The sequence below is a fragment of the Oncorhynchus kisutch genome, linkage group LG5, assembly GCF_002021735.2.
Source record: "Oncorhynchus kisutch isolate 150728-3 linkage group LG5, Okis_V2, whole genome shotgun sequence".
In the NCBI taxonomy this organism is placed as follows: domain Eukaryota; kingdom Metazoa; phylum Chordata; class Actinopteri; order Salmoniformes; family Salmonidae; genus Oncorhynchus; species Oncorhynchus kisutch.
In genome coordinates, this window is record NC_034178.2 from 47,099,279 (window position 1) to 47,119,600 (window position 20,322).

The following is a 20,322-nucleotide window of genomic DNA, read 5'->3' on the forward strand; positions in this document are numbered from 1 at the left end:
TTTTGGTTAGGTAGTGGTTGTTGTTGGTTGGGTAGTGTTTGTTGTTGGTTTGGTGGTGATTTTTGTTTGTTGGGTAGTGGTTTTTGGTTAGGTAGTGGTTGTTGTTGGTTGGGTAGTGTTTGTTGTTGGTTTGGTGGTGATTTTTGTTTGTTGGGTAGTGGTTTTTGGTTAGGTAGTGGTTGTTGTTGGTTGGGTAGTGTTTGTTGTTGGTTTGGTGGTGATTTTTGTTTGTTGGGTAGTGGTTGTTGTTGGTTGGGTAGTGGTTGTTGTTGGTTTGGTGGGGATTTTTGTTTGTTGGGTAGTGGTTGTTGTTGGTTGGGTGTTGGTAGATATGGTGGTTGAATGAGTTGGTCTATAATGTGAGAGGAGATGATAAATGTTTTTTTCCACGTCAGAGGCACTCTGAGAGGAGGACAGAGGTTTCCAGGAGAGTTCTCAGTATGAAACATCTCCACTCTGTCTCTGTAGAGATCACTCTGGGTTAATGACATCTCAGGTCTCTTTCCATCCTAGAGTTTAGTCCATGTGATGCTGTCAGGTTTAGTCTGAGGGTCAGTACAGGAGCAGGGTATGAGAACAGACTGGCCTGGTGATCTAACTACTGTCTATCCAGCTGGGTTTCAGCTTTAAATCAGCTTCTGGTTTTCACAGGCAGCTCGTTTGAGTTTCAGCCATAAGTCACAAGATCAAGAAGTGGACAGATAATGTTAATACTGTACACAGGCATATTTTGAAATCAAATGTATTACACGTATAAGATCTTATTCTGTTTTTCCTTTTGATGAAGAAAACCTTTTTCTTTAAGTCATCATCCTATAAGATTAGATGAAGTGTTGCCTCATCAGTAACATGTTGGAAATGTCTGAATGTCAATGAACACAGTTCCTATCTCATTTGCTTTGTTTGGCTTTTAGTATCATCTACAAGTCTATGCTAGGTAAAGCTCCGCCTTATCTCAGCTCACTGGTCACGATGGCAACACCCATCCGTAGCACGCGCTCCAGCAGGTGTATCTCACTGATCATCCCAAAAGCCAACACCTCATTTGGCCGCCTTTCGTTCCAGTACTCTGCTGCCTGTGACTGGAACGAATTGCAAAAATCGCTGAAGTTGGAGACTTTTATCTCCCTCACCAACTTCAAACATCAGCTATCTGAGCAGCTAACCGATCGCTGCAGCTGTACATAGTCTATTGGTAAATAGCCCACCCTTTTCACCTACCTCATCCCCATACTGTTTTTATTTATTTACTTTTCTGCTCTTCTGCACACCAATATCTCTACCTGTACATGACCATCTGATCTTTTATCACTCCAGTGTTAATCTGCAACATTGTAATTATTTGCCTACCTCCTCATGCCTTTTGCACACATTGTATATAGACCCCCCCTTCGTTTTCTACTGTGTTATTGACTTGTTAATTGTTTACTCCATGTGTAACTCTTTGTTGTATGCTCACACTGCTATGCTTTATCTTGGCCAGGTCGCAGTTGCAAATGAGAACTTGTTCTCAACTAGCCTACCTGGTTAAATAAAGGTGAAAAATAAATAAATAAATACATTACATTACATACATTAAGCAAGATCCATTGAGCAAGATAACTCCATTCACAAAGCAGAACGACCGAAAGGAGTCTGTTTTATTAACCACATCAACATGTATTGTAATTGCCAGGCTTTGAATGGTTGAGGTGCTGGTCTGTAGTCCTCTTCTTCAGTAGCACCACTGTAACCACAGAGTTGAACATGATTGTAGAAACCACAGCAAAGGGGAAGTAATTGAAGGGGTCGGGTTTCTGTCAAAATCATTCAGATCGTAAGCAACCATGAGCTATCCATGAGTGTGTGAGCTACCGTGCATATTAGATAAGTGCAAACATCTCTGGATATCTGCATGCTCCAGTTTATATTGCATGCATTGACGGCATTCCCTTGCAGTACATTATAAGGAGTTGATTGTAGTGTACTTCTAGTGTCTTCATTGACATCCATACTGTAGCTAAAAATGGAGCATGGTGCATTCTGGGTATAGGAGTGTATTGATCTTCAGGCTGTGTAGAATAAGAGTCCTATTGATGCTTATGCCACCTTCAGAAGTTGATACTCCAGCCTTATAGAGGATGAGTGTTGAATGAATCTGGGTTGAGAGAAAGAGCCCTCCTCCCCCTCTCTCTGCCCATTCCCTCTAACGGATCTCCCATCAGAAGCTCCTGTGTGTATCATGTACACTCACCATGATGAATCACCTGTGTGTATCATGTACAGTCACCATGATGAAGCTCCTGTGTGTATCATGTACAGTCACCATGATGAATCTCCTGTGTGAACTGAAACAGATGAAGTTGATATGGTTGGTGTTACTGTACAGTATGCTACAACTGTGTGTGTGGAAAGGGAAAGGGGGATATCTAGTCAGTTGTACAACTGAATGCATTCAACTCAAATATGTCTTCTGCATTTAACCCAGCCCCTCTGAATCAGAGAGGTGCGGAGGGCTGCCATAATCGACATCCACGTCTTGTGTGTTCTGTGTATGTGTTAGTGCTGAGCAATCAGTGCTTTTTGAGGTCAGTTTGGTTTCGGTCCATTTATTGAAAAATAATCACAGAATAAAACAATTCATAAAAGTACCATGATGGTAGTGACTCTCCATTACTGCTTATTACTTATTAACCATCATTTAATCACATTACGTCACGTTAATAAAATATTTCAGTTGTTATTACATTTGTTTTATTTGATGACTTTATTATTTCATCCCAAGTCATCATCTCATCTCTATAGAGCTGCTGCTTAAAGCTGTCTGACAAAATCACTATTTTAGCAGTTCTTCAAAGTAAATAAGGCATACTTTATGACTGCTGAATACCAACTATCAATCACTTAGGTCATGTATTTTCAGGTAGAGATACCTCACGAAGCAACTGCTCTGTATCCCTCTCCATGCTTTATTCTGTCTTTTCTCTCCATGTCTGTCCCACAACGACTGGACAAGTAGACGCACAGTGTTTTATGGCCATGGTAGTTCATTTCCATGTTTACTGTGCTAAACAAGTCTGTACTACATCGCACAGTTCGAGCTTGATCTGATTTCTCTCTAGAGAAACTGTGCATTGAGCTCACCGAAAAAAAACGTACAAAATGGAATTCAAATAATTGAACCGACGTCAGTCAATTAGTTGTTTAAAAAATGAAAAATAACTGACATTTGGTTAATCGTTCGCCACTCGTGTGTGTGTGTTTGGTTGCATTGCTGCTGGCTAGCTCTCCCTTATCAAATCAACATATTTCTCTGCCAGGACTTGATTTGTGATCCATTCTGTTTGTGTGGGTAGTATGAAATAGGGTGTGCATGTGTTTGTGTGTGTGTGTGTGTGTGTGTGTGTGTGTGTGTGTGTGTGTGTGTGTGTGTGTGTGTGTGTGTGTGTGTGTGTGTGTGTGTGTGTGTGTGTGTGTGTGTGTGTGTGTGTGTGTGTGTGTGTGTGTGTGTGTGTGTGTGTGTGCATGCTTGTTTGTGTGTGTAAGAGTACAAGTGTATGGGGATGTTTGAGCAGGGGACTGTGAATGCTGACCAGCACTCTGTTGAGTTATTGGTCCTGGCTCGCCACATAAGTGACTTGGGATTCTGCTGAATTATCTCTTCCCACCATCTCTTTTTCTCTCTTTCTTTTCTCTGTCTCTACTTCGTCTGTCAGTGCAAAAGCTAATTTGGTCAATGTTTCTCTTAAGACATTTCGGGATGATATGGACATAGGAAATCATTTTGTTGATGTGTATCAGTAACATGGGTGTAGGTGAGGCCCAGTACTGAGTGTGTGTCTGTCTGTCCCAGCAGCAGAGTCCAGCAGGTGACAATGTCTCTCTGAAACACCAGCTTCTGCAGGTCATCGTACGTGTGGCTCAATACCGCATGCTCCTCACCGGTAAGTGTTTGTGTGTGTGTGTGTGTGTGTGTGTGTGTGTGTGTGTGTGTGTGTGTGTGTGTGTGTGTGTGTGTGTGTGTGTGTGTGTGTGTGTGTGTGTGTGTGTGTGTGTGTGTGTGTGTGTGGGTGGGTGGGTGGGTGGGTGGGTGGGTGTGTGTGTAAAAGTATGTCATAACGTACACATTTATACATCAGACAGTCTTCAGATGAAATTGATCTCATTATGTCTGATTGTACCGGGGTTTTATTAATGATCTTGTGTCTTTCACTTTGTTTGAGTCTTTTCTCATTTGCTGCTGCTTGTTTTCCTCCTGCTCCAGATTACCTCAACAACCTCTCCCCAGACTCCAAAGAATACGAAGACACACAAGGTACAGTGGGGCTCTGTTGTGAGCCCTAGCCATGTATAGCACCTATTTACTCTGCATTGTGTTATTCACAAGAGGGCCATGTCAGTTCTGTTTCTATGTGTTTATAAGGGATTTTTGACATTCTTACCTTACTAGGGAGCCATTTAGTCTGTTTTTCTGTGTATTTGTGTTGGTGTGTAAATCACTAGGTAACCATTTTGGCTCTCTTGTCTCTGTGTGATGTATGAGTAATTCATGAGTGGGTTAACCACTGTGCTATCTCTAGCCACTAGAAAAGCCACTTCCAGCCCAGATGATGTGTGTGTGTGTGTGTAGGAGGAAAATTGTAGGGATGTTATCTCTCTGTATGTGTATGGGGGACAAGGCTGGAATGAACACCTCATTAAATATGAGAATAGTCTCTGGTGAACATGTCCCTCTCTGGTTCTCTGTGTGTCTGATGTGTTTCATTTTGCGTTAACGACAACTCGTTGCTTCTGTCTTGTCACTGTCTCCTCTCTCAGCTGCTCTGGTGGTAGTCTCAGACATTGCAGATCAAGCCAATGACAGTTTGAAACATGGGGTGAGTTTCAAGATGAGTGTCTTTCAACATAGTGTGTGTTTATTGTGTGTGTGTGTGTGTTTGTGTTTGTTGCGTGTATGTTTGTTTTGTGTCTGCGTGTGTGTGTGAGAGTGCTTGAGAGAGTGCACACATGCAGTGTTGTTATTTGGTAGTTATTGCTCAACATGGCATGTCTCTCCCTCCTCTCTCTTTCTCACTTTCTCAGGAGAACCTGCTACGTCTTGTCAACATAGAGTACAGTGTTGGAGGCCAGAGGGATCTGCTCCAGCCTGGCAGGGTAAGCTCCGTCCTGTCTGCCTGCCTGATAACACCATTGTTTCTGCCCAGGGCCCCGGGCAATGGTACACCCTCTCCCCCCTCCAACCTCTACCTCTCCATCCCGCCCGTGTCGACCTTTATATAACCAGTCAGCTGGGAATCCCCTGGCCCTCTCTCTGTGTCTGGGTGGAGAAGAGTGGACACACACACTCTTTAAAGCCCTCTCTCCAACCCTCTTGCTTCTCATATGTGGCACACTGTCCTTAATTGCCATTTCATCTACTATATATCTGACCCTGTGTGCATGTGTGTGTTTTGTACTCAGGTGTTTGTGAAGGAGGGCACTCTGATGAAGGTCAGCAGGAAGTGCAGACAGCCACGCCACCTGTTTCTGGTAAATGTCACTTCCTGTTTGGAGGGAGGGTAGGGGACTCACTGTCACAAACCTGCAGATAACGGACAGAGCTTTTAGGCCAAAAATCTAAAATAACAATTTTCTCAAATTTGAACATGGTCACCGCGCTTGTCAGTAAGACTACACAACTATGCACCATCTTGTTGCAATGTAAATGTCATCTGAAAAGGATAAGCAGCAGATCTGTTCTGTTTGCTCTATATCTATGGCCCTCCCAGACCCAGACCCTGCTATTGAGAGCAGGGTTTCCTGGCAGGATGTTTCTGAATGGCAGCTTCCTGAGCTGCTCTTTACTGACTGAACGGGGAAGGTCAGGAACGCTCCTCATACACCCACACACACACTAGACCTGCTTCTCTCTGTTTAATACACACACACATACACTAGACCTGCTTCTCTCTTTTTAATACCCCACACACACACTAGACCTGCTTCTCTCTGTTTAATACACACACACATACACTAGACCTGCTTCTCTCTGTTTAATACCCCACACACACACTAGACCTGCTTCTCTCTGTTTAATACACACACACACACACACACACTAGACCTGCTTCTCTCTGTTTAATACACCCACACACACACACTAGACCTGCTTCTCTCTGTTTAATACACACACACACACACACACTAGACCTGCTTCTCTCTGTTTAATACACACACACACACACACACACACACACACACACACACACACACACACACACACACACACTAGACCTGCTTCTCTCTGTTTAATACACACACACACACACACACACACACACACACACTAGACCTGCTTCTCTCTGTTTAATACACACACACACATACACACTATACCTGCTTCTCTCTGTTTAATACACACACAAACACACACACACACACACACGCACACACACACTAGACCTGCTTCTCTCTGTTTAATAAGCACACACACACACACTAGACCTGCTTCTCTCTGTTTAATAAGCACACACACACACTAGACCTGCTTCTCTCTGTTTAATACACACACACACACTATACCTGCTTCTCTCTGTTTAATACACACACACACACACTAGACCTGCTTCTCTCTGTTTAATACACACACACACACTAGACCTGCTTCTCTCTGTTTAATACACACACACACACTAGACCTGCTTCTCTCTGTTCAATACACCCACCCACACACACACACACACACACACACACACACACACACACACACACACACACACACACACACACACACACACACACACAATCTAGACCTGCTTCTCTCTGTTTAATACACACACACACACACACTAGACCTGCTTCTCTCTGTTTAATAAGCACACACACACACACACACATTAGACCTGCTTCTCTCTGTTTAATACACACACACACACACTAGACCTGCTTCTCTCTCTTTTTAATACATCCACACACACTAGACCTGCTTCTCTCTCTGTTTAATACACCCACACACACTAGACCTGCTTCTCTCTCTGTTTAATACAGTCACACACACTAAACGTGCTTCTCTCTCTGTTTAAACCTGATGTTAGTTTGTCTAATCATAATTGTATTTAGATATCTATTTTGTATGTATATCAGTAGATATGAATTTGGATGTCCTACTATTGTTTTACCATGCCATGTTCATCTAAAATTGTTTCATTACTAATTTCTTAGATTCAACCCACCTAAAAATCTTTTTAAAAGAACATACCCGTCTTTAGCACCCACACAACACAGGATATGGTAGTAGGGGTGACATGTCTGAGGAGGAGGAGGGTGTTATTTATATAGCCATAAGTCCAAACAGAGTAACGACTTCGGACAGGCCATTCTTTAGCAGCCTGGCAGTGAAAGCCCCCTCTGTAACTATGCCAACAGAACACTCTGATTCTGCCATCTCAAAGTGAGAGAGAGGGATGTCGGCAGAAGAAGAAGAGAAAGAGCTTAACTCAAGGAATGGGTTAATATGATGGAAAATTACAGAGTTAAAGGGGACTTCCTTATTTTTTCAACTGTACAGGCCTCTCAGTGACGGTAAACAATGATCGACAATAGAGTTAACGAAATAAATCTGTTATGTAAAAATGAAAAGATAATCCCAAATGCCTATTCCTGAATGACCAATGACCTTTGTTTACATCTACCCAGAATGAGTCAACTTTAAGGTTTTCTAGGTCACTGTTGTCCAACTACAGGGATTTGCACTAAGACGATTCACTCAATCATATTTTGGAAATATTATCCAACCGGATAAAACGTAATTTAAAGTATTATAGGATAAACTATAGGAACCGCTTGTAGGAAATCACGTTAACATTTAAGAATAAAACACTGCAGTCAGTCCACTCATGATCACACACAACTATAATCCATTTTTTTTTTCCTGAGATAAAATCTGTAACATCTCGCACTCTCTTCAGGAGGTGGAGTTACGGTGTGCTTAGGACCTCAGTGGAGTGATGAGTCAATCCCAGAGTTTTAACTGGTCAAGTCATGCTGTCAGAAAAACAGGGAGAAATCTTGATTTTTGACATTGAGACACATTAATCCAGTGGCGACCTGTCATTCAGGCCAGGTGGGGCAGACATTTTTTGGGCTTGCCTGTTTTGCATGTTATTTTGGCATTTAAACATGTCACGTATCAGTTTGCAAACAATGTAAAAATAGTATATATAATTGAGTTAATAAAGCCGCATACAAACATGGTCTCTTTTCTGTTTTCTTGAGTAAGGCAGCTCCAAAATGCAGGCAGCCTAGCTCAGTGCTTTCTGTGGTGGTGGGGCAAGCTAGCAGAAAATACGGAGCGTTACGACGTGATTGCCTCAGTGTTCTGTCACTCATGGGGACTTTACGTCACTGCCAAGTATAAGAGGGGACATTGAAAATTCTAGCCCTTCGGCTCCTGCCATAGAAGTGCCCATCCAAGAAGGCTCAAGGTCATTGGCACAGTAGCTTTGATTGGACTGATCATGTCAACGACATACTTTCACAATCTTAGCTAGCAGTCATCATCATGAATCAAGTCGACAATCTACTGGCAAGTCCTTTTTAATCCTTGTCATATGAAGAGAAATATTGAAGAGGAATTATAGATAAAACGTATCGGTGCTCATCGGCCATAAACATTACACAACAAGTTGGAAATCGCAAATTCAACAAGTGGTTTGGAAGGAATCAGTGACAGTGGCTGTGTGGTCCCAAATCCAAGTTTAAAATGATAAACATTCGACATTGGCCATGCTGTCAATGAAGCTGTCACGCCCTGACCATTGAGAGCTGTTTATTAAGGGTGGGTTATCTAGGGGAATTATATGTCTATGTTGGCCTGGTATGGTTCCCAATCAGAGGCAGCTGTTTATTGTTGTCTCTGATTGGGGATCATATTTAGGTAGCCATTTCCCCATTGTGATTTGTGGGATCTTGACTATGTTTTTGTGTAGTACCTGTGAGCACTCCAGTCGTTACGTCTCGTTTGCTGTTTATTGTTTTTGTTGGTGAGTTTCATTTAAATAAACATGTGGAACTCTATGCACGCTGCGCCTTGGTCCGATCATTATGACGAACGTGACAGAAGCATGGTTTGTGCCGGGCTCAAAACAACTGTTAACTCATCCTGTTCAAGTGAGCCGAGCACAACAATGTGAGTCCAAAAATGTATTGTATGCTGCTTCATAAAGGATGTAATATTCCAGTGAGATATGTATACTGTAGCTAAGAAAGTCATACTAAGTGTATGTTGTGTAGTAAGATGTTAGTAGCCCATGTGCATCACCCTAATATATTTGGTATATTAACCCCTCTTATTTTCGCCTACTGTTCTGACTGTTCTACTGTAGCCTATAACCTGTTTTAGAGAAATGTAATCATCGATTATTGTAAGAGCTTTCATTGTCTGCTTATATGCCCCTTTATTTATCCTACGGTTCTGACTTGGTGTACAGGGAGAATACTGTAAGAACTGCCAATGTTCTGAATTCTGTTTCTGTACATTTCAGAAGTGCTGAACAAATAGTTATATTGATTACGTCTGTCCTAGATCGCTCATTGTCTTAATCAAAATACAGATTGACTCTTATCCGCTTGCGTTAGGCCATAGTTTGTACATCTCAGTTGTCAGTAGAAACCACATTTTAAGCAAGTCAGCCATATCAGCTATGGTTTTTTAAAAGGCAGTAAATGAGGCTGAATGAACTGTTTCTCTGCCAGACAAGGCTCCGCTGATTGACAGGTGTAGCAGTGGTAAGGATTAACTCCATGGTGCTGAAAAGAAAGCTCTGCTGTTGGGACAGCTTTATGTAGGCCCTAACAGGTGGTAGGCACCGTTTGTCACCTTTATATTGCAATTAATGTATTGTTTAGTGTTGTGTAGTGGCTTTGCTGGCATGCATTCCACTTTTATTTGTTTTTTGCCCCACCAAGGTTTCTATGCTAAAACCGCCACTGCATTTAACTGTACAATCTGATGAAATGATGATAAGTAAAACAGCCCACCTCCTCGTTGAGGAGCAGATGGTTTCCTCTTAGTTTAGGGCACCACCATGTGGTTATTTAACGTGCAGGAATAATGTACAATGTATTTTTAATCAAATCAATTTTTATTTGTCACATGCGCTGAATACAACAGGTATTGTAGACCTTACAGTGAAATGCTTACTTACAGGCCCTTTCCCAATGATGCAGAATTAAACGAGACAAAATGAAAACACAAGAATGAAGCTATATACAAGGAGTACCAAAACCATATCAATTGGCAGGGACATGTGGTAATAGAGGTAGATACAGTGTGTACATGAAGGCAGAGGTAAAGTGACTAGGCATCAAGATATATAATACCTAGTAGCATGCTATTTGGATTGGAGAGTACTGACAATAATAAATCATTTCTCCATGCACGTGTCCTATCCAACAGCTGAATCAGTGAAATGTTTGTATACAATATTATCTTGTTCATTGCCTCTGAGGATACAAAATGAAAGTATGTGTGATTCTGAGGTTTGTTAGTGAATTCTGAGTGTGTTTGTGTGTTAACAGATGAATGATGTGCTGCTGTACACCTACCCTCAGCAGGACGGGAAATACAGACTGAAGAATAGCCTCCCACTGACTGGGATGAAGGTCAGAGTCCTCCATCTCTCTCTCTCTCTCTCTCCCGTTTTTCTCTCCCGTTTCTCTCTCTCTCCCACAGTTTTTTTCCATCACCATTTACCAAATTTCTCTCTCCTCTTTGTCTATATCACTCACCCCCTCACTTCTCCCTCTCCCTCCCTCTCTCCCTTGTTCTCTCTATAACTTTGTCTCTGTTACTCCCTCTCACTTTTATATCTCTCCTTCTTTTCCTCTCTCTCTCTTTCCTCATCCTCTCTTTCTCTCTATACCCTTCTCAAACCTATCTGTCCTCTCGCTCACTGATTCCTGATGGGTCTGTGTAATGTGTTGTTGATGTTCCAGGTCAGTAAACCCATCATAGAGAATGTACAGAATGCTCTGAGTATCGAGGGAGCAGACATCTCCATCACCTTGGCAGCCAGGTGGGTCACACTAACACACACTCACACCTTGGGTGGAATGGTCGGTATAGTGATTGTAGTTCACACTTCCCACGGTCACCAAATGCACTGTTTAAACAGTGAATTAAGTATAGTAAAGCTTCTCGTGACAGACCTTTTGGATCTTTTATAAGTAGTGTCCGTGCTGCTTTCCTGACCATCTGTCTAGACCACTCTGGACCATTTATAGCCCTCATAGTAGTGTAGTCAAACACATCACTGGTATATGAGAAGTATGGTGAGAGGGCTTAATGACCTGTGCTCTGTGTGTCCCTGTGCAGCTCCTGTAGTGAGAGAGAGGACTGGTTCCACACTCTGAGTCGGACAGTGTCTGACCACGCCAGAGGACCTGCGCCATTCAGCAGCTGCTCTGGAGAGGTGAGGAGGACTTTGACTGGGAGACAGAGCATACAGAAAAGTGACGCTAGCAATGTTAGCAATAGCATAGCAATGCTCCCCACTCAATGACAATAGCAAACCAATACTCATACATTTACTGAGGTTATATTAACATTGCAGAGGGAGTATTTTCTCTTAAGTTGAGTATGAGTCACTGAGTATGACTGTGAAGTCTAGTATGGTAGTCGTAGCTCTAACCATATTGTCCTGTCTCTCTTCCAGGCCAGAGAGCGTCTGTGGCTGTCCCTGGGGGAGAAGGCTCCTACTCTGGTGCCTGTATCCCATGTGATGATGTGTATGAACTGCACCTCAGACTTCAGCCTCACACTGCGCAGACACCACTGCCATGCCTGCGGGAGGGTGAGTCTCTCGCAGACAATGCATGGCTACGTCACATGGGAGAAGTTTAGCACGGTATGATGTGGCTGGAGTGTGTTTTCCACAGTCAGGCCTGACCTGTGTGTGTTGGGTGTTGTGACGTGGTCCTGCTCTACTCAGATTGTGTGTCGGAGCTGCTCCAGGAACCGAACCCCTCTGAAGTACCTGGAGGACCGCATGGCCAACGTGTGTGACCACTGTTACAGCGAGCTCCAGAAGAGAGGTGCATAACTCCTCCTCCTTTCCTGTACTGTACTATACTATACTGTATTATACTGTATTGTATTGTACTATACGGTATTGTACTATATTGTACTGTACTATACTATACTGTATTGTACTGTACTATACTGTATTGTACTATACTGTATTGTATTGTACTATACTATACTGTATTGTACTATACTATACTGTATTGTACTATACTATATTGTATTGCACTGTACTATACTGTATTGCACTGTACTATACTGTATTGTACTATACTATACTGTATTGTACTATACTATACTGTATTGTCCTGTACTATACTGTATTGTACTATACTATAAATCAAATCAAATGTATTTATATAGCCCTTCGTACATCAGCTGATATCTCAAAGTGCTGTACAGAAACCCAGCCTAAAACCCCAAACAGCAAGCAATGCAGGTGTAGAAGCACGGTGGCTAGGAAAAACTCCCTAGAAAGGCCAAAACCTAGGAAGAAACCTAGAGAGGAACCAGGCTATGTGGGGTGGCCAGTCCTCTTCTGGCTGTGCCGGGTGGAGATTATAACAGAACATGGCCAAGATGTTCAAATGTTCATAAATGACCAGCATGGTCGTATAATAATAAGGCAGAACAGTTGAAACTGGAGCAGCAGCACGGTCAGATGGACTGGGGACAGCAAGGAGTCATCATGTCAGGTAGTCCTGGGGCATGGTCCTAGGGCTCAGGTCCTCCGAGAGAGAGAGAGAAAGAAAGAGAGAAGGAGAGAATTAGAGAACGCACACTTAGATTCACACAGGACACCGAATAGGACAGGAGAAGTACTCCAGATAACAAACTGACCCTAGCCCCCCGACACATAAACTACTGCAGCATAAATACTGGAGGCTGAGACAGGAGGGGTCAGGAGACACTGTGGCCCCATCCGAGGACACCCCCGGACAGGGCCAAACAGGAAGGATATAACCCCACCCACTTTGCCAAAGCACAGCCCCCACACCACTAGAGGGATATCTTCAACCACCAACTTACCATCCTGAGACAAGGCTGAGTATAGCCCACAAAGATCTCTGCCATGGCACAACCCAAGGGGTGGCGCCAACCCAGACAGGATGACCACATCAGTGAATCAACCCACTCAGGTGACGGCATCCCTTCCAGGGACGGCATGAGAGAGCCCCAGCAAGCCAGTGACTCAGCCCCTGTAATAGGGTTAGAGGCAGAGAATCCCAGTGGAAAGAGGGGAACCGGCCAGGCAGAGACAGCAAGGGCGGTTCGTTGCTCCAGAGCCTTTCCGTTCACCTTCCCACTCCTGGGCCAGACTACACTCAATCATATGACCCACTGAAGAGATGAGTCTTCAGTAAAGACTTAAAGGTTGAGACCGAGTTTGCGTCTCTGACATGGGTAGGCAGACCATTCCATAAAAATGGAGCTCTATAGGAGAAAGCCCTGCCTCCAGCTGTTTGCTTAGAAATTCTAGGGACAATTAGGAGCCTATACTGTATTGTACTGTACTATACTGTAAGGTACTGTACTATTCTGTATTGTACTGTACATGCCGCTCTTGACTACTGGAGCATATTGAATGTGTGTGAGTCCAGGTGTTAAGATCAGGGCTTCTCTGTCTCCATAGGAGGAAATGTGTCTGGGGTGAGTGGTACTGACAGTCCTCGTTCTAATCGCCGCTCCATCCGCCCGCTCTCTGCCGTCTTCCAGAACTTTCACCCTCCCAGCCTGTGGAGACGCAAGGGTACCGCCTCTCTGACCCAGGTAATCTCACACGCACGCACACACACACACACACACACACACAAACCACTAATATTCTACCAAATGAATGGTAAAAGCTATTGTCCACGCACTAAACTTATATTTTAATGTAAACATACATTTTCCTCAAAGTGTCTCTTAGACAGGGTTTTTTCCAGCTTGATCTTCAATTCAAGCACCTTGGTTGTACTGAGGTAGTAGCAGCATACGCTCCCTTTGCCCTGTTATGTATGTAAGTAATCTCTCTGTGTGTTCCTGTGTTGTCTCTAGGTGAGTGTGTCAGAGGAGGGCTCTATGAGCGGGACTCTGCAGCGCAGTAAGAGGAGCAAGAGGAACTGGAAGAGGCTGTGGTTCCTCCTCAAAGACAAGGTGCTTTACACCTACCAGGCCTGCGAGGTGAGGGGGAACACACACTCCCCTTAAACCTGAACCCTCACACACACCTCTACCCAAACCACTTATCCCTCCCTGTAACTCTGTAATGTACACATACCCGACTCAGATGGAGAAAGAGCAGAGTTTCTCTAGTAAAGTTAATTCACCCTCTCTACTTTTTTAGTCAGCAAAACCTCCACAAACTGCATCCTTAAAACGATGCAGGTTAATGATCACTGTGTATTTCTCTCTCTCTCCCTATCTTTCTCTCTGTCTCCTCTTCCTCCTTCTCTCTGTCTCTCTCTTCCTCCTTCTTTCTGTCTCTCTCTCTCTGCCTCTCTCTTCCTCCTTCTCTCTGTCTCTCTCTCTCTGTCTCTCTCTTCCTCCTTCTCTCTGTCTCTCTCACTCTCTGTCTCCAGGAGAAGGTGGCGTCTGAGAGTTTGCCTCTGTTGGGCTTCACAGTTAAGCTGCCTGACAGGCCAGGTGGAGCGGAGACTACCAACGTCTTTGAGCTGTACCACAAGAAGACCCTGTACTACACCTTTAAGGCCGAGGACAACCACACTGCTAAGAGGTGAGCCCTGCACTGCACCAAAAATATATCACCACATGATCTGACCAAAACTAACTCTGGGCCATAGTTATAGTCTTTAGCCTTATACGTGGTGAGGTAAAACTCCTGGCCCCACTTACAGGCCTCATTAAGTCATGTCATAGGCATGAATCACATTGGCAACAGTATCAATCAGATTGTAATTACAATGTATTATAATTACAGTCAGCACTTTTCTTTCTACCCAGATGGGTGAACGCCATGGAGGAAGCCACAGTTTTATAGCAGTGGCCATCTTGGGTGGGTTGTTGAGTCTGTATCTTTGGATGTGCATCACTCACCTTCCAGACTTACCCTGGGGACCTCACTGCCACTCTCCTGCTACACATAGCAGTGCCTCAGAATGCCTGAATGTAAAACAAAAAGGGAAGAGTAAGAGGGAGGAATATGTTAATTTTGCCTTTAGTCAGCTGTGACGGCTGTGTCTTACTGTGTGTGGACCGAGAGAGGAGAGAAGGAAACATGGTGTTCTTAAAGGAGGGGACACGCTCGCCTACTTTGTCACCCTCCAATGTCCCCGTCCCGCTGCTACGGAAGGTGTGACACCCAGAGCCAAGTGAGGAGCTGGCACGGATAGGTTCCGTTCTGGAAAATTCCACCAAGACTACCTATGACCCCCCCCCCACACACACACACACACACACACACACTTTTCATGGAATTAACTACTCTGGATTACTTATAAAAATGGAAGGGAAATGACATGCAAAAGAAATGCTGGATTTATTAAAGCAAAGAAGAATATGTTGGTTGATATCAAGCTATCACTACATTGACATGTTTTTGACACTAAGAGCCCTGACAAGGGGTTACATTTGAGGCTAAAGAAGACAAGACAGAAAAATAACATTAGCAGTAAATGTGTTTAAACTGCATGTCCTACTAATGTGTAACCTACATCCAGAGCTTATGAAAATGATGGATCTGTTATTAATACACGTTGACCACATGCCAACGTGACTGTAGTCTTAATGTGATGTCAGAAGAATGAGAGTGGATCTCCAGGTATTATTACACCATCCTCTGAGGTCGTAGGGTCATTCACCCCTCCCGGGTCGACCCAGTATGTGCTTCCATGTTCACAGTGCAATACAGCCTTAGTAAACCAACATGGCGGTACTTTAAAAGATCTCCCTCTATTTACTGAATGGACGCCCTATTTCTCTCCTTTTATCAGAACACGTTTCTGCACTGGACTCCAGCTTCACGTGCCTGACATTTTGAAGCACAGGTTCTGCTCAAAGTATGACTATTGTCTTGTATTGTTTTACATTTAATGTGTTTCTTAGCTACATATTTTCGCCATGTACTGTATTTTCTGAAATGGCCTTACATACAACAATTAGTTCATGTAAATACATATGTAGAGATTTTGATAGGCAAAAATGATTTTGCTTTTTTTGCACTCATAAAAGAAGAATGGAACTGAAAGAGCAATGTAGTGAAGTGCACTCCTCTAAATGTTATTGTTTGATCATGTGTCTTGGTCAGCCTGTGCCAAACTCACTAAGCCCAGTGCCTGGAGTTCGTTCTCTGTGTTAGCAAACCATGGATATATCAATTATATCAGATCAATGACAAAAAAGAGGCTTGTCCTCAACGTTAAGTTGCATAATATGTCAAATTCCTATTTGTACCAAGCCTCAGCTCCGCCTTATAATGGGAGTGGTTTCCCTGATGTAAAACACTGCTATCAGCCATAATCACTGTAGTGGACTTTGAAATGGATGAGTTATTTATTTCAAACTGTTGGGGTTTCTCAAACAAGTAAAGTGGATATTCTTTGTGTGTATCAGTTTGTATGACTTCTTCTCACTACCCTGTGCTATTCCTATATTGGTCACTAGATGGCATATACACTGAACAAAAATATAAACACAACATGCAACCATTTCAAATATTTTACTGAGTTACATTTCATATAAGGAAATCAGTCAATTGAAATAAATGAATTAGGCCCAAGTTTATTTCCCATGACTGGGCAGGGGAAAAGCCATGGGTCGGCCTGGGAGGGCATAGGCCCACCCAGTTGGGATCCAGGCCCACCCACTGGGGAGCCATGCCCAGCCAATCAGAATGAGTTTTCTCCCACAAAAGGGCTTTATTACAGACAGAAATAATCCTTTCATCAGCTGTCCGGGTGGCTGGTCTCAGACGATCCCGCAGGTGAAGAAGCCTGATGTGGAGGTCCTAGGCTGGTGTGGTTACACGTGGTCTGCGGTAGTGAGGCCAGTTGGACGTACTGCCAAATTCTCTAAAACGACGTTGGATGCGGCATATGGAAGAGAAATTAACATTAAATTATCTGACAACTCTGATGGACATTCCTGCAGTCAGCATGCCAATTCCAACTGTGGCATTGTGTTGTGTGACAAAACTGCATATTTTAGTGGCCTTTTATTGTCCCCGGCACAAGATGCACCTCTGAAATGATCATGCTGTTTAATAAGCTTCTTGATATGCCACACCTATCAAGTGGATGGATCACCTTAGCAAAGGAGAAATGCAGGGATGTTAACAAATTTGTGCACACAATCTAAGAGAAATAAGCTTTTTGTGCGTATGGAACATTTCTGGGATCTTTTATTTCAGCTCATGGGACCAACACTTTACATGTTGCGTTTATATTTTTGTTCAGTGTAGAATCAGGGGACATTCAGGCTGACTGACATCTGTCATGCCTGTATCATGAGGGTAGAGGAGAGTACTGTATATAGTTACAGTACATGGACATCAGTGCGCTGCTATCCAAATGTAGCCGATGTGAAATGGCTAGCTAGTTAGCGGTGGTGCGCGGTAGTGGCGTTTCAATCGGTGACGTCACTTGCTCTGAGACCTTGAAGTAGTGGTTCCCCTTGCCCTGCAAGGGCCGCAGCTTTTGTGGAGCGATGGGTAACGATGCTTCAAGGGTGACTGTTGACGTGTGCAGCGTTTCTGGTTCGCGCCCATGTCGGGGCGAGGGGACGGACGTAAAGTCTATACTGTTACACAAACATGCAAAAATCAACAAGCACAGCACATCAAATCAAAGTTTATTTGTCACGTGCGCCGAATACAACAGGTGTAGACCTTACAGTGAAATGCTTACTTACAGGCTCTAACCAATAGTGAGGGGGGAAAAAGTATGTGTGTGTGTGTAGGTAAGTAAATAAATAAAACAGTAAAAAGACATTTGAAAATAAGAGTAGCAAGGCTATATACAGACACCGGTTAGTCAGGCTTATTGAGGTAGTATGTACATGTGGGTATGGTTAAAGTGACTATGCATACAGTGGGGCAAAAAAGTATTTAGTCAGCCACCAATTGTGCAAGTTCTCCCACTTAAAAAGATGAGAGAGGCCTGTAATTTTCATCATAGGTACACTTCAACTATGACAGACAAAATGAGAAAAAAAATCCAGAAAATCACATTGTAGGATTTTTTATGAATTTATTTGCAAATTATGGTGGAAAATAAGTATTTGGTCAATAACAAAAGTTTCTCTCAATACTTTGTTATATACCCTTTGTTGGCAATGACAGAGGTCAAACGTTTTCTGTAAGTCTTCACAAGGTTTTCACACACTGTTGCTGGTATTTTGGCCCATTCCTCCATGCAGATCTCCTCTAGAGCAGTGATGTTTTGGGGATGTTGCTGGGCAACACGGACTTTCAACTCCCTCCAAAGATTTTCTATTATATTGAGAGAAACTTTTGTTATTGACCAAATACTTATTTTCCACCATACTTTGCAAATAAATTCAATAAAAATCCTAAAATGTGATTATCTGGATTTTTTTTCTCATTTTGTCTGTCATAGTTGAAGTGTACCTATGATGAAAATTATAGCCCTGTCTCATCTTTTTAAGTTGGAGAACTTGCACAATTGGTGGCTGACTAAATACTTTTTTCCCCCACTGTATATGATGAACAGAGAGTAGCAGTACGCACTACCCTCTGTAGTGCCTTGTGGTCGGAGGCCGAGCAATTTCCGTACCAGGCGGTAATGCAACCGGTCGAGATGCTCTCGATGTTGCAGCTGTAGATCCTTTTGAGGATCTCAGGACCCATGCCAAATCTTTTTAGTTTCCTGAGGGGGAAAAGAGGGGTTGGCGGGTGGTGGGACACAATGCAGATAGCCCGGTTAGCCAATGTGCGGGAGCACTGGTTGGTCGGGCCAATTGAGGTAGTATGTACATAAATGTATAGTTAAAGTGACTATGCATATAAGATAAACAGAGAGTAGCAGCAGCGTAAAAAGGGGGGTGCACACAATGCAAAGAGTCCGGTTAACCATTTGGTTACCTTTAGGCACTCTGGGCGTTCCTAAATTCAGAGCAGTGCCAGATTGTTTGCACACACACATACGCCCAATGTTGATTGTTGCCCCAAAACTATCCCACCATCCACAGAGCGTTTCGCTCTCGGAGCGTTCAGAGCGCACACTGGAGGCTCTGGCCGAGGAGAAGGGTTGACCCGAGAGTTCTGACTTCACAAAGAGAGTCAAGCACCCAAGCTAACTGGCTAACGTTGGCTATCTAGCTAGCTACTTCCAGACAAAAATGAGAGAACAGCTCACTCTGACCATTTTACTTGCCCTAGAAGAGCTGGTTAGGCTGTTTTCATGTTATCCAGAGCGTTGGTGACTGTAACTGTGCTGCTGGCAACAATTTAAATACGATTTTTTTTTTGCCGGCATTTACCGGCATCGGCCATATTCAACAGGTGTTGAGCGTTTGTAAATTAATCAGTTATTCTGCGCTCTGGCACAGAGAGTGCTCTGAAATTGGAGTAGATAGCCAGAGCAAATTTACGAACACACCCTTAGACTACCACCCTTATTTCCACTGTGCCTAACTGGGCACTAAATAAGCAGAAGTTGCAATAGTACAATGTTCTCCAATGCTGGAAGGGGGTCCTGAGTGAAAATGAGATTACTGTGAAGGCTGCAGCAGTAAGGCAACAGAGCCTGGGTGATCCAGACAGATAGACAGACAGGCAGCAGGTTGCAGTACAGGAGAAAGGGCAGCACTGCTCTGTTTCTTACCTCTCCCCTGAGCTTTCCTGACCCAGAATAGTAAGGGGGAAAGTTTGTTTTCTGGGGTACCTGAAAGTTGCAGACACCTCGTTCTATATAGGCTGGATCCTTCATCATCCAGTGCTCTCCTTTTTACCCTCTCCCAGGCTCCCTCTCTTTGTCTTTACTTTCTTCAACAGCATCCCTCATTCTTTCAACTCTTCCTCATTATTTTTGTCTAGCTCTCTTTGTGTTTCACAACGTATCCTGTTTCTCAGTTGTAAGGCTGTTGGTTAGGTCCTCTTTAGTTCATGCAGGTCTCATCCTATTTTCATGATCTGACTAGGAAAAACTTCAGGCCCTACTCATACTGCATACCATTCCAGTGATGCTTGCCCTTCTTAACTAGTGGCCATTAATTTGTTCCAATTCCTCTCCCTCCCTAGACACAAGTCGTCGTCCCCCCCCCCCCCCCGTACCTGCCTTCTGCACCTGTTCCTATTATCCAGCCTGGGTTTTCTTAAAAAG

General features: G+C 43.5%; 1 protein-coding gene across 2 annotated transcripts in view; it reads left to right on the forward strand.

The window, feature by feature from the left end:
- Positions 1 to 16,590, forward strand: part of LOC109891152 (FYVE, RhoGEF and PH domain-containing protein 5) — a 54,912-nt gene extending 38,322 nt beyond the window's left edge. Inside the window, exons 8-21 of one of the 2 annotated variants that reach the window (XM_031825213.1) lie at positions 3,836 to 3,923; positions 4,244 to 4,294; positions 4,798 to 4,856; positions 5,062 to 5,133; positions 5,440 to 5,508; positions 10,537 to 10,620; positions 10,954 to 11,033; positions 11,333 to 11,429; positions 11,673 to 11,810; positions 11,949 to 12,051; positions 13,674 to 13,810; positions 14,081 to 14,206; positions 14,605 to 14,759; positions 14,987 to 16,590. In XM_031825213.1, coding sequence (XP_031681073.1) covers positions 3,836 to 3,923; positions 4,244 to 4,294; positions 4,798 to 4,856; positions 5,062 to 5,133; positions 5,440 to 5,508; positions 10,537 to 10,620; positions 10,954 to 11,033; positions 11,333 to 11,429; positions 11,673 to 11,810; positions 11,949 to 12,051; positions 13,674 to 13,810; positions 14,081 to 14,206; positions 14,605 to 14,759; positions 14,987 to 15,023 — 1,296 coding nt within the window. In that variant the 3' untranslated portion in view covers positions 15,024 to 16,590. The remainder of the gene's footprint in view (positions 1 to 3,835; positions 3,924 to 4,243; positions 4,295 to 4,797; positions 4,857 to 5,061; positions 5,134 to 5,439; positions 5,509 to 10,536; positions 10,621 to 10,953; positions 11,034 to 11,332; positions 11,430 to 11,672; positions 11,811 to 11,948; positions 12,052 to 13,673; positions 13,811 to 14,080; positions 14,207 to 14,604; positions 14,760 to 14,986) is intronic. The other variant, XM_031825214.1, reaches the window with a different exon arrangement.
- Positions 16,591 to 20,322: the final 3,732 nt, after the last annotated feature.